Here is a 27,089-nt window from a genome sequence, read left to right as displayed (position 1 = left end):
AAAAAAAAAAAAAAAAAAAACAAAAAACAAAAAAAAAAACCCCAAAGATGCCCTCGTGGGGTACTGTTTCTGCCAGGAGTGCGGTCACCGAGACTAAGAGGATCCCCAGCTTCTCCCTAGATGTCTGACAGCGAGGACACTCCTCATTATGCTTCCCCTAAGAGCTCTTGGTTCCAAGTCTGAAACGTGTCTTCCTATCAGAGAGAGCTGATGTACCTGCCCCAGCCTATGGAGTTTAAGAATTACCCTGCAAAAATTGCACTGACAAAGCAGTCATTATTTACAGAAGCGAAAGAGGACCCAGCGGCACGTGCCAGCCCTCGGTTTACACCCTGCCTGGAACTATGGCATGGCGGTGACCCCAGGGAGCCCGGACGGCCCAGGGAAAAGGCAGACGTAACGACTGCAGACAGAGAAGAAATGAGAGGACACGGAAGGCAGGACAGAAAGCCCGAGCGACGAGCTTGCGAGATGCCCAAGTGGCCTTCCTGGCGCAGGAGGGGAGAACATGGCCGCTGGTGCCTCGGCCCCACAAAGGCACTGGTCCTGCTGCCACCATGTCTGAGCCTTTGCGGTCGCCGTGTCCTGCCTGGAGAGGGGCCACCGAGGAGCAGGAAGTTTGCTGAAGCTCTGGTCCCACCGACAAGAACCTTCCAGAGCAATGCAGCCACCAACGAGGTTCCAGAGTCGTTTTGCTGAAAGCAGGAACAAAACCCAACACCAAAGCAACGCGGGGGGTTGACGGGGTGGGGGGCAGGCCTGGGCACCGACAGCACAGGGCCATTCAAGTAAACATAAACAACCAATACTTAGAAAAGGCTTGTAAACTTGTGATCTGAAAGGTTCTCTTTGCAGCATCTCTGATCAGCTGGCTAAGGAAAGGGTGGTGTTGAACCCCTCTATCGAAAGTCTCTTGTGTTTTTTACTTAAAGCACATGTGTGAGAGGAACGCGGTCTTCTGGCCTGGGCCCGGGTCCCGGTCACCTGTGGCCCTCGGGCTACAGAGGAGGTGCTTCTGGAGTCCATGTGCGTGGATCCTTCCCTTCCGTGCTTATATACAGACAGACATGTTACTTCCAACCGCTGGGCACAAGCTGGGCCAGGCGTGCCCAAGGGCAGCCAAGCCACAGCCACTGCCAGCATGGCATTCTTCTACAGTGGACAGGCCGGAATCCACAGGACTTTATTTTGTTCCTGATTGACCATTGCCAAGATCTGAGTGCAAATGCTCGACAGGGCTCCTCCCTGGATGACCCCTGCAAAAGAGCCCCCAAACACACACATCATTGAGCTCAGAGTCAGACCCCGGGTTCGAGGCAAATCAATACATCTGTTACTCTTTCTGGTTTTCTGCCTGTTGGAGCTACTTGGCCTGCCTTCCCCATGCTCTTCCATCAGCAAGAAATGGGGGAAGAAAAAGAAGAGTTGAGTACAAATAACTTTGGCTTTTTATCTGTCCCTCTGCTCTGCTGTTCAGTAGGATACTGACAATGTGGGCTCAAATGAAGGTTGGTGTCAAATTTTGCCAGGCTTCGAGGGCCTCTGTAACAGGGACGACCAGGATTTGATCACTTGCATTAACTGCACGCCCCCACTGCACGCCCTGGGTTGGGTCTGCCCCGTCTTGCAAGAGGGAGTGGGGAGTCCGGCACCCTGGAAAGCAGTCTGAGGTTGTGTTGTGATGGTCCAAACGGCAGCCGGAGTCTCCAGGAAACAAGAATGGGTGTAAGGAGCCAGGGCATCCCAGAGCCCAGTGATGATTCCCAGGCAAGATGACGACACGTCCCCAGCTATGGCCCAGCCCTGCTCTGCAGGCTTTTGCCACCACAGGTCCTGCAGACACAAGCCCAGGCTCTCCGTGTGCTCCACGGGACAGTGCCAGTGGACAAACATGCCCGGCCGCTTGCCACAAGGTATGGACCGAAATAGACAAGGGAGCGCTTAGAAACTGCTTTGGAAATGTGCCAAGAGGAGCGCCCGGGTGGCTCAGTCAGTTAAGTGGCGGCCTTCGGCTCAGGTCATCATCCTGGAGTCCCAGGATCGAGTCCCGCATCAGGCTCCCTGCTCAGTGGGGGGTCTGCTTCTCCCCCTGCCCCTCACCCCGCTCATGCGCACTCTCTCTCTAACAAAATCGTTAAAAATAAATTTTTTTTAAAAAAGGTGCCAAAAGTAATTTTATGTCTGTTGAAACTAATAAAAAGTCAAAAGCTTTTATTTTGTAAGTTCTGGAGTTTTGAATTTTTCACTTCTCTAGTAACTGTTAATATATTTGACTAAATACTGGTCTATGATGGATTAGAGATTAAAACTCACACACACATACGTAGAAGCTCCAAGCCGGGTTTTTGAGACCAACTGTTTTTGCATGAGAAGCATGAAACGAGATCCTAACAGTCTGTACAAGTGAATTAAAATCACTGTCCCTGCCTCTGTGACCCCAGTGTGATTAACCCCCTACAGATGATTGATTTTAGCAGAGGGAAGCCACAAAGTACAATGGTAGCCAACAGACTGCTGCTTTTGGTTTGCTGTGTTTCAAAGGCCAAAGCTGTCAAGAATGCAGCTTTTCTTGGCCAACCCTCACGGCTACACTAGACTGCCCGGAAGGTGTGAAGGACAGCCAGGCACAGCCCCCACCGCCAGGCTGCCTGCCCAGGACTGCCGGCGCCCTCCTGCACAGCACTGCTGCTGGGACACAGACCTGCCACTGCATGGGGAGAAACCTGGGGGACGAGGCCAGGGAACGTTCCTTGTCAGCCTGTAGCACTCCAGCAGGACGGCTTCGACGCAGGGGACCGCGGCGGCACCGACCAGGCACCCGCCCCCACTGCCCACTCTTCCTCTCCAGCCCAGAGGCGCACCTACCTGTGAAATACCGACTGTACTCCTGTTCAATCTTCTGAGCCGTCTCAAACTGCTCTTTGGAATGCCTCTGAGTCACCTTGTCCTTCAGGTAGATGGGGTCTCTCTGCTCCCTGTCAGACATCCAGAGAAGCAGGTTGAGCATCTCGCCTTCCTGGGCCCTCCTCTTTCCTTTGTCCAGAGTAACAGGGCCTCCATCAACAGGGCCCCAGGCGCTCCCCTCGTAAAGCACAGCAAGCCTGCAGGCCCCAGGGGGAGCTCCGTGCAGTAGGGGGGGAAGGCGGGCATGCACACGGTGCATGCACGCGGAAAGCAGACACCCCAGCTGGCCCCGAGGTGCAGGGACCAGAAGCTTGGAAGCACAGAAAGGCAAAACGGAGGGAGGCCCTGATGAGCAGTCAGCCCAACCAGCACGTAAACTGGAGCTCAGGAAAAGCAAAGGCTCATCCACGTCGCAAGCCAGCTCCTAGCAGACTGGCCCCAGCCCAGGTCACCTAGCTGCTTGTGTCCTTGGGAGCCCTAAGCTGAGAGGCAGAAGGGGAGAGAGGGACGGGATGCACCGGGAATGATGCACATAGGAAACTGTGGCAACGACCGCGTAGGAACAAGGGCTGGTGGGCACGGGGACTCCCGTCCCGGTTAGCACTGCCTGAGTGAGCGTGAGATGCGGAATGGTTCCTAGACCTACCGCCCGTCTCGTTCTTCCAGGCCCACCCGCACCGCCCTGGTGTCTGAGCCAGCAGCCTCGCCCCCAGCAAGCCCCGCCAGCCCACCAAGCCCCGAGGAGCCAGCCACCTACTTGATGTGTTTGGCGCTCTTGTAGTGGATGAAGATGACGATGGGGTAGATATGCATGTGGTGCAGCCGCTCGATGGCGTGGGGGGCGATGTCCAGGAGACAGTGCCGGTTCTAAAGGGGGCGTGTGATGCGTCAGGGCCCGGGGATGGCCCTAAAGACACTGGAGCCCTGCCACAGATGGGGCCCCCTCTCTCCCACACTGCCCAACCTCCTGCATCAAGGAGGACCAGTCTAGCATGAAGACCACGTAGGAAAACCTATGGAGGGCTTCACCCCAGAAAAGCTCTCCCCACAAGCTGTCAACTCTGATGGTGGTCAAGGCTAGGAGCCAGGGTGCAGTGGGGTCTGGACAGCCCACCTCCAAACCGCCCTTCCTGCCTCTGCCCAGACACAGGGAGCTTCCCCTACCCCAGCCCGGCCTCAAAAGCCTCACTCCTGCCAGATTGAGCAAATGAAGACAGGGAGACTGAGCAGGGCCTGCCCTGGGGAAGGGTTGTGTGTGTCTGCGTGACTGTGACTGAAACGTGTCCCGGGGTCCCCTGAGCCTCCAGGTGGAGTGTGAGCCAAAGAAAGACCACAGGCACTCTGCATGGGACTCTCCCTGACCCCGAAAGCTCCACTGAGGGAGCCCAGCCCCTGGCCGGCTTTCTAGCTCCCTGGGCCACACCTAACTGGAGTGCATCCACTTCAACTGCGCAATCCACACTCCCCGCGGCCAGAAGCCACCTCCCTCATTCAGTGCGGAGCAAACCAAAGCCTTATGGGGTGAAATGAGCATCCCGAGAAGGACAGGGCCCGAGGAGTACACCCTCGACGGCTGCTTTTCAAATACACCTTACAGGTCTCCCCACTCTTCCTCACGCTCCCTGGCAAACAGACCCCAGTACATTCAAGAGCCTAAAGACACACAGAAATGGCTCTTAACACTTTCAGGGGCAGAGGCCCTGATGGAAGCTGGGCGTCCTGTCCCCAGAATAAGGCACACATAAAGCTCTGCACACACGCTGAACAGGTGCAGGACCCTCTTGTAGAATCCTCCGTGTGGGAGCTTTCCTAGAGCTCAAAGCTCTCATTAGATCCGAATCCTCAGAGGGAGAGGCGTGATGTGTGCACAGGGACCAGCACCCAGTTTATGACGCTGGAAACACACAGAAGCAACGGGCGCAAACGCTGACGGAGGGTGACCTGGACTAGAAGGACACGGGCGAGCGCACTGAAGGCCCAAGAGACGCACAGGGCAGAGGGCACGGGGCACGGGGGGTGGGGGTGGGGGTGGGGTCCAAGCCCAGAGGCTCAGACCGTAACCCCTGGTCTAAGCAATGGGTACCTTTTCTGTGATCTCCTTTATGGAAGCCACTGTGGTCACGTCGAAATGGCCACTCCTCCGCTTGTAGTCGACAAACAGGCAGTCTTTGACGCCCCGCTCTATGGCCTGCTGGGAGGCCTTCATCACCTCTGCAAAGCACAGAAACAGGAAGGAGGATGCCCCCTAGCCCAGGGAGCCGTCGCGGCACATTCTGGGTAAGAACCCTGTGCAGAAACACACTGCTGTGACCCGAGTCAGGAGGGCTCTGAGAACACTGAGGGACCCAGCCCCAGGAGACTGGCAGGCAGAGGCCAGCAGGCACTGAGGGTGCCCCTTACCGAGGGGGCATCTGCAGAACTTGCCGGGTGCCTCGTTCACCAGCATTTCCTTCACCACATCCAGTAAAGGCCCCAGGATCAGGACAGGCCTCGGGGAGGTGCAGTCTACTTTCTGGACCCGCTGATAGGCGAGGCTCACCGAATCTGAGGGAGAGAGGGGCAGTGTCACGGGCACGCACCAGAGCGGAGGGAGGGAGGGAAGGAGGGAGGGAGGCCGGGGGCCCACAGCTGCCCTGGTCTTGCTCACCCCAGGGAGGTCCGCCCCCTCGGTCCACAAATCCCGAGCCAGGCCGGGTGAGCGGCTCAGCACGGCTCACCTGGGACTTGTCCAGGTGTAGCATGAAGAGCCCCCCTGTCCCGGGCACACCGGGGCACGGTCACTCCTGCAGCCCAACACAAGCGTCCCCGTTCTGGGAACACCCCAGAGCAGTCATTCCAGCACTTCCTTCTGCTCAGATTCTTCCTCACGTGTCTCAAGCCTGCTTCCCTTGCCCCCACTTATCCATTGTCTGCTCTCTAGAGATACAACATCCACCGTAGGCAGGTGTGGTCATGTGACCCAGTGGGCAGAGGTAAAGCTCCCACCTCCTCGCCCCCTTCCCAGGGGCTAAAAGGAGAAGACCGGAGGGGGGGGCGCTGCTCAGCCAGCCTGGACCCTGCTGATGAGGACAACCTTCAGAAGAATGGCAGAGCTACAGGATCAATGGGACCTGGGTCCCTGGATGATCGCCAGGACAGAGCTGTCTTCCTGGAGCCACGTACCAGCTGGGACTTTTACGGGGCGGAGAAATCACACTTTGGCCTCTGTTACCTGGTCTCGGTTACAGGAGTCAAACCAATAGCCTCGGTGATCTATGTAGAGGACACCCCCCTTTCCCAAATGAATAAACAAGTCCTTGCCGAAAGAAACGGCCTAACACCAGCACCTCCCCAGTACTGGTCACCGTGCTGCCACCTCAGAAACTTTGGAAAGAATACAAAAGACAGGCTCACCAGTGTCACGAGACAGAAACTCGTGAAAAGACCCAATGGCCACGCAAGACAACTCGACAACTCCAGGCAACAGAGCCAGAGGTCCCAGGGAGCAGAGGAGTTAAAGGAATCCTGTGCTGGCCCCGAGGATGAAGAGACCAGTGGCAGGCCCATAGGAGGGGCGCAGCAGGAGCTGCAGCCCTGGCCGAGCCTGGCAGGATGGCAGGCTGAGGGCAGGGTGGGCTGGGGTGGCCTCTGGGGAAGGGTCAAGGGGAGGCTCTGCCCGGAAGGCCTGCACACCGCCGAACGACAAGGCCTGACTGGCGACGGGGCTGTGGGTGAGCACACAGCGTGGGGCTAAGTGCAGCCTGGGCTCCACTCGGACCAAGCTCGTGGGCAGAACTGAGAGGGAAGCGAACACAGTCTCTCCCCTCCCCCACCTGCACCAACACGTGTATTTTCTTTTTTTTTTTTTTGGACTGATGATTATCCATGTATACCTCCATGGCATTCTATACAGCATTTCTCAACCTGGTGGCCAGCTGATCTGTTCTGGTCGGCAGGGAAGGGTTTGGTAGCCACATCTACCACCCAGGAATGCCTGTGCATTTCTGACTAAAGCCTCTGAGGGGTCTCAGGGCAAAGGACTTTCTCTAGGAGAAGACGAACACAACCCTCTTTTAAAAATCAGACCATTACAGGTACAGCCAAACAGCTTCTCTGACACCCCTTCTCCAATCCATCCTGGTCCCCACCAGCCTCCTCACCACCACTATTAGAAGCTGGAAGGATATCCTTCCAGATGTTTGTTATTCTCACATGCTGATTTTTATATACTCAGAAAAGACTACAAAATCTGCTACATATGTGTTCAACAAAAATGACATAGTAATGTCAACATTGCGCACCTCCCTCTTTCACTCAGTGTTATGTTTCTAGAATGCATCCCTATTGATTCATATTGCTCCCCTGTATTCCTTCTGAACCTCCCACGCAGGAGTACATTCTATTCACCCATTTCCCTCTGTATGGACAGTAAGTCTCTATGCCTTCAACTTATTTGAGTAAGAATCATACTCTCCTCTAATGACTAGTAACACTCCACGCAGTAGGATACCAATTTATAAGATTCCTCTTCCTCCCTGAACAGTCTGCTTCGTTGAAAGTCCTCATAATTACAAAATTAGAGAGCCACAGAGCATCTCACAAGTCATTAAATCCAACCAGCAAAAACATAAAACTCCTTGGGAAGGAAAAACGTACATATAGAGAATCTGGCAGTAATGTAATAGAGGTACGTAAATCACTTTTAAATCTGGCGTAGGTATTTAAAAGCAACACCACAAAAGTAATTATAAATCTACACTAATATATAGTTTGACATAAAGGTGTCATCAACAACATCAAGGGGAGGGGGACACAGAGGTATAACATGGAATTTTTATCGGAGACTGAAATTAAGTTATCAGTTTAAAATGGATTGTTACGGCGTGCCTGGGTGGCTCAGTTGGTTAAGTGTCTGATCTCAGCCCAGATCTTGATCTCAGGGTCATAAGTTCAAGCCCTGCATTGGGCTCCAGTATGGGGCCACGCAGGGCGTGAAGCTTATGTTAAAAAAAATTATAATAAAATAAAATGGATTGTTATAACTTTAAGATGTTTTATGTAATTGCATAGTAGCCAAAAAGAAAATATCTGTGAAATATACACAAAGGGACGTGAGAAAGGAATCAAAACCTGTCACTACAAAAAAAAAAACCCAAAAACCAAAAAAACCAAACAAACAAACAAAAAAAAAACAGCACAGCACAACGGACGGCAGCAAGGGAAGAAAAGATGGACAATAAATCTACAAGACATACAGAAAACAATTCCAGTGGCAAGAGTTAAGTCCTCCCATACCAGTAATTGCTTTAAATGTGAATGGACTGGCTAAACAGACGAATACACAAGATCCAGCTCCATGCTCTTCAGGGGAGACTCGCTTCAGATCTACGGACACACACAGGCTAATGAAAGTCAAAGAGTACAGCTATTTTGTGCAGTTAGGAATCTTAGGAGAGCAGGCAGCCACAGTTACAGCAGGCCAAGTGGATTTTAAGGCAGAAGCTCTCAAAAGAGACCAAGGAGGACATTACATAATGATAAAAGGGCCAATTCTCCAGAAAGATCCAGCAATTACAAACACACATGCACCTCACACAAGAGCTCCCAAATATGTGAGGCAAACGTTGAGAGAACAGAAGGGAGAAACAGAGAGCTACGCAGTATTCATAGGGACTTCGATGCCCCCACCTTCATTACGGATAAACCAACCAGAGAGAAAATAAGGAAGAGCAGCTGAACCACAGATACTATGGACCAAATGGGCCTCACAGATGAGCGCCCAGCACTCCACCCAGCAACAGCAGAGGACACATGCTTCTCAAGTGCACACGGAGCGGAGCATTCTCCAGGGCAGACCACCTCCAGGACAGACCACCTGTTAAGCCACAAAACAAACTTAAGAAGATTGAAACTATACGAAGTATCTTTTCTGACCACAGTGGAAGGAAACTAGAATACAACAACAAAAGGAAAACAGGAAAATAGACTCATATACGGAAATTAAACAACTCACTCTCAAACAACCAAGGGGTCAAAGAAAAAAAGCAGAGGGCAATACAGAAAACTTCAGGACAAATGAAGACAAAACCATAGCATACGGACACTGACTGCAGCAAAAGCAGTACTAGGAGAGAAGTGTGTATTGGTAAATGCAGACACTGAGAAAGAAGAAATCGACAACCCAACTTACACCTGGGGGATCAGGGGGAAAAAAGAACAAACTGAACCCAAAATGAGCAGAAGGAATGAAGTAATAAAGAACAGAGATAAATAGAGAATAGAAAAACAATTAGAAAAGAAATCAATGAAACCAAGAGTTGGTTTTTTGAAAAGATCAACAAAATTAACAAACTCTTGGCTAGACTAACGAAGAAAAATGGAGAGAAGACTTAAATCACTGGAGTAAGAAGGGAAATGATAACCGATTCCACAGAAATGAAAAGGTTTATCGCAAACTACTACAAACAATTACATGTAAACAAATCAGACAACCTGGAAGAAATGATAAATTCCTAGAAACAGAATCTATCATGACTACATCATGAAGAAATAAAAAAAAAAAAAATCTGAACAGAGCTATACCAAGTAAGGAGACTGCAAGTAATAGAAAAACTTCCTCACAAGAAAAAGCCTAGGACAAGATGGCTTCTTCACCAGAGAATTCTACCAAACACTTAAAAAAAATTAATACCGGTCCTCTTCAAGCTCTTCCAAAAATTGAAGAGGAGGGGACACTTCCAAATTCATCCCAAGACACAACAAGAAAACTACAGGTCAATATCCCTTATGAACATAGATGCAAAAATCCTCAACAAAATACTAGCAAACTGAATTCAGCAACATATGAAAAGGATCATATGCCATGACCAAGTGGGATTTATACCTGGAATGAAAGGATGGTTCTTAACATACAAAAATGAATCAATGTCATACACATTAACAAAATGAAGGACAAAAACCACATAATCATCTCAACTGACACAGAAAATGCATTTGACAAAATTAACTACCCTTTCATGATAAAAACACTCAACAAAGTGGAACAGAAGGAAACTACTTGAACATAACAAAAACCATATATGAAAAGCCTGTAGCTAACACCACATTCAAAGGCAAAAGACAGGAAGCTCTCCCTCAAAGATCAGAAACAAAGGCAAGGATGCCCACACTTGCCATGACTATCCAACACAGTAATGGAAATCCCAGCCAGGGCCATTAGACAAGAAAAAGAAGGCATCCACATTGGAAAACAAGTAGTAAAATTACCTGTTCACAGATGACATGATCTCGATGGAGAAAACCCTACAGGGAATACACACACACACGCACGCGTGCACACACAAAAACCTGTTAGAACTAACAATTTCAGCAAAGTTTCAGAATACAGATTCAACATGCAAAAATCAGTGGCACTCCTATACACTAACAACATACACTCTGAAAAAGAAATGAAGAAAACAAACCCACTTACTCTAACATCAGAAAGGATAAAATACTTAGGAATATGCCTAACCAAGGAGGTGAAAGACTTGCAAACTGAAAACTACAAAACACAGCAAAAAGAAATCAAAGAAGATACAAATACATGGAAAGACATCCTGTGCCCATGGACTGGAATACTCAGTATTGTTAAAATGTCCATACTACCCGAATCAATCTATAGATTCAATGCCATCCCTCTGAAAATCCCAACAGCATTTTTTTGCAGAAAGAAAAAACGGCCAAATCAAGCAACTGTTATTGCTAGAAGGTGTGCACACCTACAGACGGCCTTTCTTACTACATTTAAACATGTAAGCATCCACTGTTAGCTCTAGGCCATATAGAAATAGATGTGGCCCACCAGCTGGGGTTTGCCATCCCGTCCTGACAGAGCGACAATGGGCCATGAACAAGGGTGGGACTCACTCAACTCCCACAGCCTAAGGCCTTCATTTAAAAAAATAAAAAAGGCGGGGCACCTGGGGGGCTCAGTCGTTAAGCATCTGCCTTCAGCTCAGGTCATGGTCCCAGGGTCGTGGGATCGAGCCCCATATCAGGCTCCCTGCTCGGCAGAGAGCCTGCTTCTCCCTCTCCCACTCCCCCTGCTGTGTTCCCTCTCTCGCTGTCTCTCTCTCTGTCAAATAAATTGAAAAATAATAATAATATAATAATAAAATAAATAAACATATATAAAGGGAGCAGGGAAGGACGAAATAAGCTGTCCTACCGTGTGGTGCTCGTTGCTGGCTTTGTAGCCTGCCTGCCTGGGGGGGCAACATTCTAGGACACTGGACACACACCAGGATCCCACGAGTGGCAGTTGTAAGAGCCTCCTGCTTTCCAGGACAAAGGCACCCTTTCCCCAAGGACAATCGGCCAGGGGATGTCTAACACTCCCTAATCTGCAACTCTGGCCCTGGTGCGGTGCCTGGCCCGGGAAGATCTCTTAAGAATTGTTCATGGACACAGGAATGAAGCCAGAAAAGGCCAAATATCTGCAGAGACTGGTGGCTCTTGGTTACCACCAAACAGCCTACAATAACCCCAAAAGAAACCAGAAGCAATGCACTGAGCACAGACCGCTTTTGCCTGTCCGACACCCAGCCTTCCCTTCCTCCGTACTAACGGAACCTACGTTACTGAGGCTAGCACGGTGCCAGCTAGCACACCCCGCCTTTCCAGGCTCTCTTGCTGATGCAGTGAGTCGAGGTCACAGGGTGGGACTTCCAGGGAAACAGTTTAGGAGGCACACTCAGCTGCGGCACACTTGGGCCCCATCCTCCTTCCTGCTGCCTGAATCGGGACGTGACGGCTGGCACTGCCACGTCACGTGCTGACCGTGGAAGCCACGCTGTACAGATGGCAGACCCTGAGGACAGCAGTACCACCACCCCGACCGGGACTTCGGTGCAAAAGCAGGGTAAACCCCTATCTTGTCTAAGTCCTTGCTGTGTGGTCTCTGTGGTCAGTGGCAAGCCTAATTCTGAGAGCCTACTGGAAAAGTGAGCTCGGCCACTTGCCTTCGAAGAGTGGAATGGTGTCGTTGGAAAACGTGTCCAAGGCAAGGAGGTCTTTCCCATCTTTGGACCCACTGCGTTTGTGCTTATGTTTCCTTCGAAAGAAGGATCTGCGTGCGGCCGCCGACAGCGTCTTTGCGGCGTTGTTGTCATCTTTGACCTCAGACATGCTGAGTCTCCTGGAGAATTCTTGGTCCATCCTGCGGGCACAGGGAACGGTGATGCTGGGAAGGGCCTAGCGACCGCCTCCTGCCCACCCTGCCCCGCCCGTGCGGAGGGGGAAAGCCAGGACCCCAGGCTCCTCCAATGCTCTGCGGCAGGTCTCTTGGCTATGCCACTCACCCACACCACCAAGGACCCCTCAGTACCGCTGCCGTGGGGGCAACCCACGCACCAGGGCTGGGGTACACTCTCAGAGCAGGCCAGTTCCTACACTCGCATGAGAGTCAAAAGGAAGTGCTGGGACAGTGACATGACAAGTGAGGCTTCCAGCCACAAAAGGGAATGAAACACAGATGCACGCCATGACAGAGCAGGACCTTGAAAACACTACATAAAGCGCAAGAAAGCAGGCACAGAAGGCCACATTCACAGGAAAGTCCAGAACAGGGAAATCTACAGGGACAGAAAGTAGAGTCGTGGCTGCCTCGGGTAGGGGAGCAGGGCAGGAAAGACAGAAGGACAGGTGGGGTAGCTAATGCGTGCAGGGCTGCTTCTGAGCTGACGAGAAAGCTCTGAAATGACAGTAGGGATGGTGGCGCATGGCTGTGAGTACACCGAAAGCCAATGAATCGGATACTTAAGGTGAACTGCATGGTATAGGAATGTATCTCAATAAATCTGCTAAAAATAAAAAAGTTACGTTTCCTAAGTTGCCACGGTTCTTCTGTATAGCACTGACTTACGTACACCATTGCACTGCACTAGAAGCAGCTTTCTAGAGAAGCGGTCTGGGCAAAACGTACAGACCAGATGCCAGGGTGTGCGGCAAACTGAGCCCCGATCCTGTGGGACAGCTCCAGGGGTGGGCACCGCCCCCTCCAAGCCCAGACATGAACACTTACACGTATTTGCTGGGGATCTGGCCACGCTGGATCTTTTGGGCGTTCTCGTCCAGCTGCCAGGCCATCCAGGACCCAAATGTGCCCTGAGGCAAGGTGTCATCCACGTAGAGGATGTCATCTTTCTTAAAGCTCAGCTCACGCTCCACCTCCGCCAGCCGGTCATACAGGGCCCTGGGCCAGGCAACAGAAGGGACAGGGTCAGGAGCACGCTACTGGCTGCTGGAAGACCAACTGGCTGCACACTTTGGCAGCCAGTCTCCTGGGACAGCTCTGCTGCTCTGAGCTTCCCCCAGACCACGATCAAGACCCATCTCTTCCCATGCTGGGGGCAGTTCCCAGAGAAGGGAACCCCCAGCTTTATGTAACAGAACAACGTTGTCTTGCCTCCCCTAAGACTGGGGGCTCCCTGGGGACGAGGGCTACCTCACATCCATCAGATACAGAACGTCTTGCCAAGGACCATATCCCGTCTTCCAAATGGGCCTTCCCTCCCTGCCACCAAGTCAAGGTCAATGGTTCCTATAGAAGGGAAACTCGCCAGGATGGAAACATGTCATCTCCCACCCAGGAGGGTGTCCTAGAGACAGAGACCGTGTAGCTGCTCAATGCTTTTTCCTTTCTGTGGCCTCAGAGCTTAGGGAACATAAAGGAAGCTAGAGCTCCTTCTAGAAAACACCTGGTGCCTGGTACCTGAGGCGCCCCTGGCTTCTGCCCTCTGAGCATACGGTACTTCGGGCACGTGCATGCCTTGATACTCACACACACTGCAGACGGATCTGCCGATGTGGGGCGGGGGAGACCAGGAGAGGAATGCAGCACACAGGAAAATGGGGCTCTGCAGCCTCAAAATTTCCCAAGCCCCAAAACCTAAAGAGGGAGCCCATGTGGTCCTGCAGGCCCTCAAGCAAAGTTTCCCCAAGTCACAAGCATCTAAGTCACAAGCCATGAGCACGTGGTTTGGGGCCCAAGCAACAAGGACCATGGTCCGGCCCTCTGTGTTGCAGAGACACTCACCAGGACCAGTCTCCTCAGAAGGCACCTCCCCTGGCCCCAAATCCCTGGAACCCCTGGCCCCTGGTACCTGATGTAGAAGCTGTCGCCAGACAGGCCCCTGACCTTGGTGAACTCCTCAGGGCGGTACTGCACCTTGAGACGGACACTGTCCTTGGGCTTCAGCATCTCCACGTAGACCTCCTCCACCGTCTTGTTGCGCACATCCAGACTGCCATACTGCCCAAGGACAGGGGACTGTGCTCAGAGGGCAGAAGCCAGGGGCGCCTCAGGTACCAGTGAGCGGGCGGTTGTGGGATAAGGTAGAGATTTAAGATCCCCTTCATTGGGAATCTGCAAGCCTCGCCTCTGCAGGTAAGGCTGAGTCCTCTGCCGGGGTCTGCTGGCCTGTTTTTACGGCCCTCACTTGTTTATACCACCTTTTGCTTATACTACCCGTGTCTTGGAATACCTACAAACCATCTCCCCCATCAAACGGGAGACCCAGCAAGAGGGAGAGGACGCTCCATCAGACCACGGTCCTGCTGCTGACACAGTAGAGGATCCTCTCTCCCGACACCAGTACCCAAGCCAGGGCCCCGCTCACCGCCCTGTGACCCGTCCCCGGGGTCCTGGCAGCATTCAGCACCACCAGGGGGCGCCAGGCACGAGGCTGTGCTCAGCCACCCGGAGGGTGCAGGAAGCCTGCAGGGCTGGTGGGGAGGGGCGGGGCCTGCCGCTCAGCAGCTCAGAACTCACCTCGAGGATGAGGTCTCCGGGCACAAGGCCATCAGGGCCCTTGGCAGGGCTGTCATCCTCCACCTCCGCCACGAACACCCCGTGCAGGTTCCCTCCACATAAATGGACTCCAAGCTCCAGCTGGGACTTTTTGATGAAGACGACTCGCGGCTCTGGGGTCTTCTTGGTGACATCTCCCACCATCCTTTGGGGAAGGAAAAGAAAGTCCCTCAATCACACACAGGGGGAGCAGGGCGTGCATGACTACACAGTGGCTAACGCCCCGGCAGTTTTCCGTTTACTCCGTGAGGTCTCCCGGCACTCCCATCCGGGTTCTGGCTCTAGCGCCTTAGTTTACAGGCTGGAAGCTGAGGTTTGTAGAGGTGAATACACGGCCCCAGTTGAGAAAGCCAGCTGGGGACCAAGTGAAAACCAGTGCCCCCACTTTCTGGCCCAGCTGTCCATCGAGTGCCATAGCGCTGCCTCTCTCTCCACCTGGACGGCACCTGTTCTCCTAACCCTGTTCTGCCTGAGGAAAGTCAGAGCCAGCCTCACAGCCCAGGGCACAACAGACCATTTGGCAACGTGTACGGAGCAGCTTCTCTGGCCCAGGGACTGCGCTATGCCACCAAGAGGGGGCCCCTGGCCATCAGGGAACTCACAGCACAGTGAGGGAGACACTGGTAAGCACTCAGAGGGGAGGAAACGGGACAGCGATGGGGACCTGGGGACAGGCCAGCTGTGGTGACTGCAGCCAAGTCCCAACGTGATGGATCCAGGGCAGAGAACGCAGAGCGAGCCACGTTCCGAGGGAGGCGGGGGCTTGGTCCGGGCCTACGGAACGATGGCTGCGCGCCCTGGCCCATGCGGCCCTCTCCCCATCTTCCCTCCAGCTCCTGTGCATGCCCTGCCTCCTCCTGACCTCCGTCTATGCCCCCCCGCCCCCACCCCACCCCCGCCGTGTGCACAACTAACCCCTGCTCACCCTGACCGTGTTGACTTAACTGGCTCTGTTCCCTGCCACACTCTCGCTCACTGCTCCGCGTGGCCTGCTCCGGCCCTCCCAGCACGTGCTGCACATGCCTGGACACTGGCCTGTCACCCTCTAACCCCGGAGCTCCCTGGGGGCGACTGCTGGCGGCGGCCATAGCCCAGGACCTGGCTGGGTGGAGACTAAAGACAGTCAGACCACGAGTAACTGAGAAAAGGAGGAAAGGAAAAGAGGCAGAGCTAAGAACAAGTCAATGAGGAAACAAAAGAGAAAAAACAAGAAAGTGAGAAAGGGCAGCAGGGCGGGAGGAAAGGAATGGCATGCTTCCCACCCCAAATCCTGACAACCGGCTATACGGCCGGCGGCACAGGGGCCGGGGCGGGGGGGGGGGGGGGGGGGGAGGCGGGCGGGTGTGCTCAGGCCACGACCACCACCGCCCGCCCCCCCCCCCCGGGGCTGGTGCACACAGACAGAAGGCTCACAGCACGCGTTGGCTGACCTGGAACTGGGGGTGCTCTGCTTGGCCGGGGGGGTGCCAGGGCCCTCATCCTGCTCCATCAGCGGGTCAGTGACAGAGGGGTGCTCCGGGGCGGTGGCACTGCTGCCCTGGAGCGTGGAGTGGGTGCTGGCAGGGTCCAGGTGGGAGCTGGGGATGGAGGGCAGGAGGAGTAAGGAGCAGCCTGTGGTCCCTGGCCGTCCTCAGCCACCCCCCACTCCGGTGCTGACCACGGCTTGCGGGGGGCGGGGAGGAGCAGAGACTGGGTCGCGGGCCTCGGAGCCCGGAGAAAAGCAGATGTCTTGGGAGCTGGGACTCAGGTCGTCCACCCTGTAGGATCTGCCTGTCCTCAACCTGGTGGTGATCCTCTCTGAAGGTGTGGGCTGGGGGCCCACAAAGTCACCATCCCTTTGCCTCCGTTTGTGCATCTTGTCCCCCCCCTTGGCTGAGCTGCAGTGCCGCGTGGCAGGGGCAAGTCTCCCCTCTTCTCCCACATGCCCGGCAACCCACGGCTCAGGGGCAGACATGGACAGAGGGCCAGAACCCTCTGTGTGAGAATCCCGCCCCCAGGGCCTCCGTTCCTGGCTACCACACACCTGTGTAGGGGGCTTCCTGCTGCACAGGGGGAGGGGATCCAGCCATGTGCTTCCACACCCTATATCTCACACCCTCCTCCTCCTCCATGTTCTTTTTCCGAAATCCGGGGCTGGCCAACTCTCGTCTTTCGGCCGCCGAATGGCCGGAACTCAGAGCTGGCCCCCGGGGCTGCACCCTCTGTCCTCCCCCAGCCCGGATGCCCCCATGGGAGGCCCAGGCCCTCACCTGGACCGAGAGTGGCTGCTGAGCTGGTGCATGTGTGGGTTGTACTGGGCCAGGATGGTGACAGTGTCACACTGCTGCCCAATGATGAGCCGGGCCTGCTGCTCCGTGGCGCTCCGCAGGTTTATGCCATTGAACTAGGAAACATCCAGAGCATGCTCAGTGACGTGGTGGGGGCTGGGGACCGGGGGAGCACAGCTCTTCCCAGGAAGGGAGGGAAGGGCGGAGAGAAGGCAGTGCGAGGGGCAACTCTCACTTACCTCAAGTAACTGATCCCCATACTCCAGGCCGGCTTGGTGAGCGATGCTCCCCCCTGTCACCTTGGAGACGTAGACCCCACCCTTCTCTCCACTCACAATGGAGATGCCCAGTGGCTCCGAGCCCTTCTGCAGCTTCACGTGACGTGGCTCCTCCGCATAGGGCCTTGGAAGAGAGCCAACAGTTGCGGGGACTCGGACACAACGGAAGGGTCTGGGGCAAGTCTGCGGTCGGGCATGCAATCAGCTACGCAGGAAAGGCCAGGGACCCCCAGATGCTCCTATAATGACCCAGCTGGGTGGGAACACGATGACCCCACCTTCGTGTGGCAGTGACAGGCTTTCCCGCAACCTCATGCAATACAAACACGACACCCCCCCAATGGCCACAGAAGCTCCCAGTCCCAAAGACACAGAGAATGGTCCATGTGAACTATGACCGCTGACACAGGCAGGGAAAAAGCACAAAGAGTTTCATAACTTGAGAGGAGTTGCTGCAACAAAATGTACAATGAACAAACCCTGGTGGGGTCTCCAGACTCCCCAGGAGAAAAGAAGTGGCTCCTGGGAGGACGGTCACCCAGAAGAAACAGGTATAAAGTTTTTATATCTACCAGTTTATACAGTGATGTACAACGGCCATGGAAATGAAGCCGCTGCAAACCTAAGCCATTAGAAAGGGAGTGGGGAGGCTGGGAGCAAGGCTGGGACCATGCACTTGCTGGCCCCGGGGGGCGGGCGGAGGGAAGCCGTCTGCCGTGACAAGGGCACGAGGGGGCTTGCGCAGGGGCCTCTTGTCAGGCCAACCTCAGACTCCCCAGGGAGGAGAACCTGGGCCTGGCGGCCATGGGCAATCTCAGAAGGGATCTGTGGTGGTGGAGACATCTGGAAGGTGCAAAAAGTTAGAAAGAAGAGAGGGACGCTCAGAGAAGGAGGACAGACGCCTGGAACCTCACAGACAGAAAGGCAGCCAGGTGATGCAGAGCCGTCCCGGGAGGACTGTGCTGCCTGCTGCCCTAAGCTCTTCCCGCAGAACAAAATCATAGCCAAAGGTGAAGAGAGGAGCCAGCCGCAGTGGCACGTCCTTGGGCTCCCCTCCAGAGCACGTGGGTGGGGACAGACTCACGCGGTGATGGACAGCCAAGCCCCTGAGCCGCCCCTCCCCTGACACCCGGAGGCACAGCAGTCTCTCAAGCTCAGCGGGCCTCGGGCTGGGACCCCACCACCCAGGGCCCAGGCCTCTGGCAGTCTGAGATCAAAATCCTTCTTGACTGGTCCCTTCCCCTCTCCCCTTCCCAAACTCACAATGCCCTCCCCTGACCCTGTGGCTCAGACGCTTCAGTCCCTGGCCTGCAACTTCCAGACCTGTCACATATCACAGTGCCAGGCAGTTTGGAGTTGTAAGGGCCCTTACCCAGCAGCCACCAGCACCATCCTCATTCCCCCAGCCAGCGTCAGAGGGCGGCACAGCAGGTTCGAGCAGAGCTCGCTTCTGCTCTGGGGCGCCTCCCCTCCCCCCCCCCACTGAAAACCCTTTCCTGTGTGCCACCTCCAAAACCTACATCTATCTCAATAAAGCAGCAGATACCTGAATCACAGTAAGAGTCCTACAAAGCCGTTACGAATGATGTGAATCAGGATTTACCAACATGGAGAGATGCAGAGGACACACACTGCGTGAGCAGACACATGGGCATAATCTCATTTATATAAATCTGTACAAATACGCCTGGCCACTCACACGTGCAGAGGTTTCTATGAAGGACCCTACCAAAATGTTAACAATGGCACCTCCAGGTGAGGAGACTTGACGTAATCCTTACTTTCTAATCCCCTGAAGGATCTAAATTTCTTATAATATGCACAAAAGTTTTCTCAGAACAATAAGGCTGTGTTATGAAAGAGGTTTACAAAGCATACTTCGCAATATTACAAACCTCTTGAAATGAGAAAGTATTAACATACAGAAAATGTAAATAATAAAACATGCCTTTAAACTATATATATGTGTATATATATACATACACACACACACACACACGCGCTTAACCAAAGGGGAACAGCAACTGAGGAGATTATATGTGACTTTTCTTCTTTCTACTTTCCTCTCTCTTCCCAGTTTCCTCTAATAAGAAGTTACATGGTAATGTACATTAGAATCGGGGGGGAAAAGCTGTTTTCTCTTCGGTCAAGTCACACATATTAAACTGTATGCCTCTGACTAGATCAGAAGCACCGTGAAGGCAGGAACACGGACACTCTCCTCTCCCCAGAGCAGCTCCCGGTTCTCTGCACGCTGTAGGAAGCTAACTATGGGATACTTGATGGCAAGGGACAGGCCCTCTCTGCTTCTAAGGAACCCACCTGAGTTGGCGGAAGATCTTGCTGCTCAGTGACCTGAGCGGGGTCAAGTAAAACAACCCCCCCGACCCGGGGACTTGGTGCAGGTTTGTGCTCCCACGTGCATCACGTGGGTAAGACATTTCCGCGTGAATTGCACCTGCTTCCCGTACGGGCCCAGGTGCACTTCTGGGCTCCAGTTGTCAGGGTACCTGTTAGGTTGTCTTACAAATTCAGATTTTTCAAGTCAAATGATTTTCTGAATGCGGAGCCCACCCTGCGGGGTTCCTTCCATGGCTCAGAGACGAGGGCCCTCAGCATTTTCGATTTGAGTGGACAGGAGTGGCTCCATTCCTTTTAAGTGATTAAATAAAAGCAAGTTCCAGTTTAACCAGATCCCCTGAAGACTGACAATCTAGACAGGACCTCTTAACTATAAATACCATCTGGTAAATTCAACTCTGAAACAGCAGAGGTGGGTGAGGGATGTGGAGCTTGTGGGGGTAGTGAGGGACCCCTTAGAGGATGGGGTCCAACCGTCTGGACTGACATCAGCCTCAAGTTAACCCGAAATCTCGGCAGATCGGCCAGCATTTCGAAATGAACCAATAAATGGCTAAGCCTATACTTTTACATATATTTTTTCTGGTATGTTTTATTTCAAAATAAAAAGCTTGGGAATGAGGGGGACAAGTGATGCAGCTGTGTTCTGGAGCCAAAAAGCAAAGAACGAGCCCTGATTCTAAGGAAGGTAGGCCGGTCACCAACCATGTGACCACAGATAGGTCACACCAACTTTCTGGCCTCAGTTTCCTTATCTGTAAAAGAGAACCGATGATGATGACAACGATGACAATGCACGATGCTCACAGGGTCACTGTGAGCATTTCATGACTTAACATACGGAAAGTGCTTAATCAGGGGTCAGGGAAGCAGTGAATGGTGCCACCACATCACCTCGGCCAGGTGGCCCCCAGCATCATCTGCTGCAGCTCATTCTGTGGACATTCTGTAGAAGGAGCCCACCCTGCTCCTCACCTTGCCGTCTATGCACACCCCACCTCCCGCTCCTTGTGAAGGGCTGAGGCGGCACGCCAGAGAACACTAGGTGACCCAAAGCAGAGAGGTCTCGCTCTGGGATCGACTCAGCTGAAACCCTCCAACGCACCTGCTGCTTCTACCAACAAGCCCACTCCCTCAACCAAGCCTTGGCCTGCTGTAGGGATGCATCACCCACTGCCGTGCCCATGGGACAGATGCCCACTAGTGCTCACCTGTCCTTCCTCCGGTCCCCGAGGGCCGCAGGGTTGACAGCAATCCTGGGCAACGTGGAGGCTGAGGTCTGCGACTGGCTACACGAGGAGAGGGTGTCGATGTTCAGGGGCGACTGCGGAGGCGTGCTGCATTCCGAATGTGACAACGAACCTGTCAGGAGAGGTGCAAAGGAACTCGGGCTCTGCAATCCACATCTCCACTCCCCCATGGCCCAGACCAAGAGGGAGACACGATCCAGGCACGTGGCTCCACACGGCGGCCACACCACATGGCCTCGAATTCAGGGGCTGGGCTCTGCATGGCCTTTCTATCTAGCCCCACATCCCCGGGCCTGAAAGCCAGGCTCAACCAGCCTGCACGGACTGGCTGAGCTGAGGAAGAGGTTACACACTGTGCCCAGACATGTACCACGAGGCCAGTGCGAGCCGGCAGGCCAGGACGGGAGTGCGAGTTCTCACCTCTGTCGGACCCCACAACGGACCGGGGGTATCTTGGCGTTGACGGGATTTTAATGCGTTCTGCCTTGAACTGCAAGTTGCTCGAAGACCCTACAGTTCCACGAGGAGACAAAACTTCAGGCCTGTGATTAAATACCACCCTCACTCCCTCACCACCACGTCAGTAGTTAGGGAAGAAGCACAGTCATGACAAATGCAAAGCAGGCCTTGCCACGTATCCCTGAGGGGGCCCTAAGTGTGAACTGGTCAAGAAAAGCAGATACTCAGTACCCAGTGATCTGAGTGAACTATGCGGTCTGGACTGCTCCAGAACAGGATCACACGAATCTCAGTGACAGAGGGGACTGCTTGCTTCCACTCCATGTCGCTGGAAGTGGCACCACCTGAGTCTCTTTATGAGGTAACTGCTGGTCTCTACCTCTGGGTTGCATTTCCCACACATGAACAGCACTACAAACCCCCAGAATCATGGACAGGCTCAGGGACAGGAAGCGAGAAATGTGGGCCCAGGGGTCCCCTGGAATAGCCACATGGCTGCCAGGGAAAGCCTAAGAGACCCAGAAGGCTGAAGGAGAGGGTTCCCAGGGCAGCGTGGGGCTAACCTCAGCCCCGGAAGCAGAGAAGGGCCCAGGTGGGCAGGCCACCTGGAAGTCTGGCCATGAGGATGCAGGTAGAGAGGGAAACAAGGCTAGTGCCCCGCTACGGTGAGAAGGTTCTAGTGGCACCATTACCAAGGCGGGCGCTGGAGGGCAGAGAGTTGGACCCGTGGGAGGCTCTCATATCTGAGTAGTCGCTGCCAACCCTATGGCTCAGGTCCAGGCTCAGGCGTCCCTGGTGCTGGACGCTGCGAGAAAACCAGACAGGTGAGATGCTCAGGAGGAACACCAGGGCTGGACACGGCCACTGGGGAGAAATAAGCAGCAGGCCTGGGCCAAGGCCTCCCTGAGCCCACAGAAGCCACCTGCCGCTAGGCAGGAATAGTGGACTGCCATGCTCACAGGCAGCATCCAACGAGGGCCCTGCCCACAGAGAAAGGTCCTGCTGTGCCCGTAAAGGAGCGGCATACCTCCTTCAGCCCAGGACCAGCCTGGGCTCACTGGGAGCAAGGGCTTCCGCCGGGAAAAACAGGCTCTGAACCCTGTCTGGGCCCAGAGAAGTGGAGCCTCTCCTCCAGGATGGGCGGGAGAGGCTGGATGGGCATCGAGGACCTCGGACGGGGACCTGCACACCTTGCTCAGGACAGCTGCCTAGGACACTGGAGGGCAGAGAGCCCAGGCCTCACCCACCTCAGGCAGGCCTACAATCAGACCCAACAATGTCCTTGTCTAGCTGTGTCATGAGACTGTGTCTCTTCCCTGCCTAAAGCCTGGACTAGAAAAAAATCCCAACTCCGCATCATGGCCGCAGGCCCTACAGGATCTGTGCCCTATAGCCTGGGCGCTCTTCCTGACTTACTGTGCCCGTGCAAGCTCCCCCACTCTGCCCCAGAGCCCAGCACACTGTTCCCAGGTGTCTGTGGCTCCTACAGGCCTCCTTCCCGGGGACTCCACCCAGGTCTTGCGCGGCTGGCCTCTTCTCAGCCTCCCGATGTCGGTAGCACCCCCCTCCCCTCCTCCCAGGGCCCTCCCCTCCACCACTGTCCAAGTCACAGCCTAGCTGGCCGCGCTGCTCTGCGGTCTTCAGAGCAACCCAGCACCACCTGGCACCCACTCCGTCTTTTCCGTCTGCCTCCCACACTCGAACATCAACATCCCATGCAAAGCAGCTGGTTTAGTTGATTTAGTTCTCCACTGTATATCCCTCTGGAACTAGAACAGTCCATGCCATGTAGTAGGTGCTCAATTAAAACTTGCCAAACAACTGAATGAATGAATGAATGAATGGGTGACCCTGAGCCAGTCTGTTCACCTTTTAAGGCTCAGTCTTCTCATCCATAAAACAGAGCCAACAACAGTCCTTAGCTCACAAGGTTGTGGTGGCCATTAAACGAGATGAGGTTTACAAGGGTCCCAGCACAGTGCCTGGCATACGAGCACTTAAGCACCAGCTGCCATCACCCTCTCTTTAAATACCTCTTCAAGCTCCATGCTAGGGAATGAAGAGAGCATCCCCCTTAGCATTCACTCTTCTTGGGGCCCCAGCGCCGCTCTAACCAGCCCCTTCCTGGCTAGGCAACGACACTTCTCTGCCCGTGGGCCACTCTGTGCACCAGCGGCTTCATGTGCCCATGGGCTTGGCCGCCCAGGGTGCAGGGAGGTATGGGGTGACTTCACATACCTGGGATGCAAACCCTGGGGGCCGACCTCTCTGGGCACAGGTGGAGAGCTGCAAGGGCCGACCCTGTGGCTACGCACGGTGTAGATGGGGTTCCTCAGGATGGAGCTCACAGTGGTGCTCGGGGTCATGCTCCGGGGCACGGTGCCTAGAAATGGGCTGGGTAAGAACAATCACTCCAAAGCACTCAGCCAGCCCCAGATGTGTGCAAGCTCTTGGCTTTCTCCATCTGTAAGATGGGGGAGAACTTGCTTTATTGCTTCCTATTTCTCAGGCTCCTATGGGAGAAAAGGGGCCCTGAAAAGCTAAGAAATGTCCCTGGTACAAGACAGAACATCCCAGACAGGGCAGCCATTGCTAGTTCTCTGGACCTCTGGTATGACAACACACAAAAGCACCTTGAAATGACCGCCTCCACTCTCCCCGTGAGCGAGCAGCCCTGCGAGCCCACCATGGACCCTCCTCCCCGCCCCGACGACTCACCCACAGATGCCCTGCCGGCGTAGAATGGGGGGTTGCTGTGCCGGCTGGAGTGCCCCGGCGAGTATGGGGACCATTCCTGGAGCTCTGGGCAGAGTTCTCCACTGGCCGGGATGCACTTCTGCTCCTGCAGGACCCAAGACAAGAGACAGTGGCCAGAAATGGACATGCACAGGTGTCTGCAGGTCTGTCCCCTAAGTACTAGCTCTCCCACTGGGACACACAACGTGACAGTCAGGAGAGGTCACTGCTCATTCATGTTGCCTCAAGCAACTGGAAGAGAACTTCCTTCAACACTACTCTGGAAGAAAACCACAGAGAAAGAACCTGGTCTCTCAAGTAACCAAATTAGGTACAGGACGCGGAATGCATGAGTGCGTCAGGCACATGTATAGAACGGCTCCTCAAAACCTGCATGGCTGGGTGAGGGTCTTCGTCTGCAGAGTTGCATGGATTTGGTCTCCAGCTCCCATCTGGAGACAACTACAGCACCCACCAAAACCAGCCCGCCACCTCCTGCTGCCAGCCGACAGATTCACAGGCGCTCTCTTGGCCCCCAGACCCTTCCAGGCAGGTCCGTGTCCCTTGCTTTTGTCGTGCCAGTTCAAAAGCTTCTCGATGAAAAAGCAACTCAGACACCACACCCAAGAAAAAGTTCCTGTCTTGGCAACAAATGCCATTAACATGCATACGCCCCCCCCCCCCCGACCCATCCCTTTCCAGTCTCCTAAGGAGGGCTCCTTCCCACTGGCATCCACCGGCCACCCCACTCCCCTTTTCCTCGGACAGGTGCTTAGAGCGAAGGCAAAGGAGCCAGGGCTAAGCAAGACGCTGGGGACACCAGCTCAGGGCCCCTCCCCGTGCCTTCGCCCCCGGCCCCACCCCGAGGCTGAGCCCTACCTCCAGGAACTGAGCAGCAATCACCACAGGAGCCAGCTTCGGCCGAAAGCTAGGAGCGGACTTTGGACGACGTCGCTTCTGCCCCAGCTCATCCATCTTCTGGGAGGTGAGGTCCCCATCACAGGACTTCTTGGCAGGCAGGTAGGAGGAGTCCCCGTCCCCTTCAGGGTAGTAGCTGGAAGCAATGCGGACCCTGCCCTTGCGAGGGGGTGAGGTGTGCGTGGGTTCGCCGGGGTCCACGTCAGGGGGCAGTGCGCTCGGGGGGCTGGTGGATGGGGAGCTGCCCACCAGAGTGGCCTCAGACTCGGAACTGGTTTCCAGTCTGTGCTGGAACTTAATGGAGTCGCTCCTCCTGGGAGGTTTTGGGGGCGTCAGAGGCCCCATCCTCTTGGAGGGCTGAGGGGAGTGAGCAGACCCAGGGCCAGGGAGCAGGTAGTCTATTTTGGGGGGAGTCTGGGGGCGTTTGAAAGTGTTAGGGTCAAAGATAGACTTTCTTTGCTTTGGCTTCTTATAAACAGAGAGCTTCTCGGGCCCTGCTGTGGAGCCCAGCACGGCCTTGGGCCAGGTCCCGCCGCTGCTGGAGCCTTCGGGGTCTGCCTTATCCAGAGGGGCCTCTGCCGCCCCGCAGGGACTCCCCTCGGTCTCGAAGGGCAGCAGTGGTCGCCGGCTGCGCACATCCACCAGCCCGTAGCCACGCTCCCCAGAGGTGTCTGAGCGGAAGGAGCTCAGGCTGCGCTCAGAAGCACTGGGACAGGCCTGGGGGGACACTGGGAAGGGTCCCCCAGGGAACGGCTTGTGCAGGAAGGAGCTGCTGCCTCCTGGGGGGCCCAGCTCCCTCCTGTCCTCCAGCCTGTCCGCGTAGAAGATGTCCGTCTGCGTGGAGTTATTGTGCTGTAACAAGCTCCGTTTATTCTGAGCCTGGACCTCGGGGCCGTGGGCTCGGATGCTCAGCATCTTATCAGAGTCCTTGATGGTCTCAAAGATGTTCTGGCCGCTCCATGAGGAGCTCTGAGGGAACACCTATGTGGGGATCACAGAGAGTGAGAAAGAGTGGTAAGACCGCAGAACCAGGCGCTGCCCACGAGCGTGGTCCCCGTGGGGTGGGGGAGGGTCAGCAATGGGCCACACTTACCCCAAAGTGTGCCCAACGAGTCTCTAAGATCACCTCATTACTCAGTTCAGATTCAAATGTATACCACTATCCTCAAAATGTCCCTCATGTCTTGTTTCACTTTTGTTTTTAAACCAGGATCCAGTCAGGGTCCATGCACACCCTGCACTTTGTAAATCAATACCTTTTTCTTCAAGGACTCCCAGCGATGCAGAGTAGCAGCTCAGGTATATGGAGCTGAGGCTTTGCCTGCCCCACAGCCGATGAGAACAGAGCCGGTGTGGGGTGGGGGTCCTTACCTTCAGGAGGGAGAGGGTCAGGGAGTCCTGGCAGCTACGCAGCAGAGATTCACACTCATTCAGAGATTTGTTGTCCAGCGCAATGCCATTGATCTAGGGCCAAACAGAGAGCCCATCGGGCCCACCACCAGGTCAGGGTCTCTGCCAGCCCATTCTGGACGGTGGGCCTGGTTCTTCTATAAGGGGCCCAAGTCTGGAGTTGGCAAAGGAGAGAAAGCCCCTCCCCAATAAGGCCTGAGAAATCCAGTGAAGCGGCTTCCAAGGCAAACAAAACACACGGCCTTAAAATCACGCTAGGGGCAGATGCCTGTCTGACTGGGACCAGACAGGCATCCTGGGGGAATGACCAGGCTCTGCTGCTGGAGGCCGCATGAGGCATGGCCACGGCTCAGAGCTCCTTCACGCACAGAATGGAAGATAAACACGTCTGACCCCAGGTCAGGAGACTAAAAATGAGTTCATGATGTGGAAGGCCTTTGTAAACTGTGAAGTGTCAGGTGAGATGAGATGGTATCATTCCTGTTCACAAAGATTCTCATAATCCCATAGGCCTGCACCTCTGTCCACATTTCTCTCAGATATGTTCCCATCTTTTAAACAAGCGTGTGTGCAACAGTGAATGGTGAGACTGGCATGCATCCAGACCATGGAATGCTGCCCAGCAGCAAAAAGAACACACTAATGGTACCCCTAACCACCTGATGGGTCTCACGGG

General features: G+C 54.5%; 1 protein-coding gene across 1 annotated transcript in view; it reads right to left on the bottom strand.

The window, feature by feature from the left end:
• Positions 1-7: 7 nt before the first annotated feature.
• DLG5 (discs large MAGUK scaffold protein 5) overlaps positions 8-27,089 on the bottom strand; it is a 122,883-nt gene continuing 95,801 nt past the window's right edge. The window contains exons 14-32 of the mRNA XM_025850496.2: positions 26,375-26,467; positions 24,965-25,984; positions 24,068-24,191; positions 23,588-23,732; positions 22,042-22,154; positions 21,311-21,400; positions 20,852-21,002; positions 17,241-17,403; positions 16,984-17,117; positions 16,165-16,311; positions 14,696-14,879; positions 14,028-14,176; positions 12,947-13,117; positions 11,886-12,082; positions 5,305-5,448; positions 4,988-5,115; positions 3,662-3,771; positions 2,866-2,975; positions 8-1,256 (exon numbers count right to left, since the gene is read on the bottom strand). Of these exons, the coding sequence (XP_025706281.1) occupies positions 1,153-1,256; positions 2,866-2,975; positions 3,662-3,771; positions 4,988-5,115; positions 5,305-5,448; positions 11,886-12,082; positions 12,947-13,117; positions 14,028-14,176; positions 14,696-14,879; positions 16,165-16,311; positions 16,984-17,117; positions 17,241-17,403; positions 20,852-21,002; positions 21,311-21,400; positions 22,042-22,154; positions 23,588-23,732; positions 24,068-24,191; positions 24,965-25,984; positions 26,375-26,467 (3,477 nt within the window). The 3' untranslated portion in view covers positions 8-1,152. The remainder of the gene's footprint in view (positions 1,257-2,865; positions 2,976-3,661; positions 3,772-4,987; positions 5,116-5,304; positions 5,449-11,885; positions 12,083-12,946; positions 13,118-14,027; positions 14,177-14,695; positions 14,880-16,164; positions 16,312-16,983; positions 17,118-17,240; positions 17,404-20,851; positions 21,003-21,310; positions 21,401-22,041; positions 22,155-23,587; positions 23,733-24,067; positions 24,192-24,964; positions 25,985-26,374; positions 26,468-27,089) is intronic.

The sequence above is a fragment of the Callorhinus ursinus genome, unplaced genomic scaffold (genome assembly GCF_003265705.2).
Source record: "Callorhinus ursinus isolate GAN/ISIS: 27379988/994484 unplaced genomic scaffold, GSC_fseal_2.0 scaffold31, whole genome shotgun sequence".
Taxonomy (NCBI): domain Eukaryota; kingdom Metazoa; phylum Chordata; class Mammalia; order Carnivora; family Otariidae; genus Callorhinus; species Callorhinus ursinus.
This window is presented reverse-complemented; position numbering and strand designations above follow the sequence as displayed.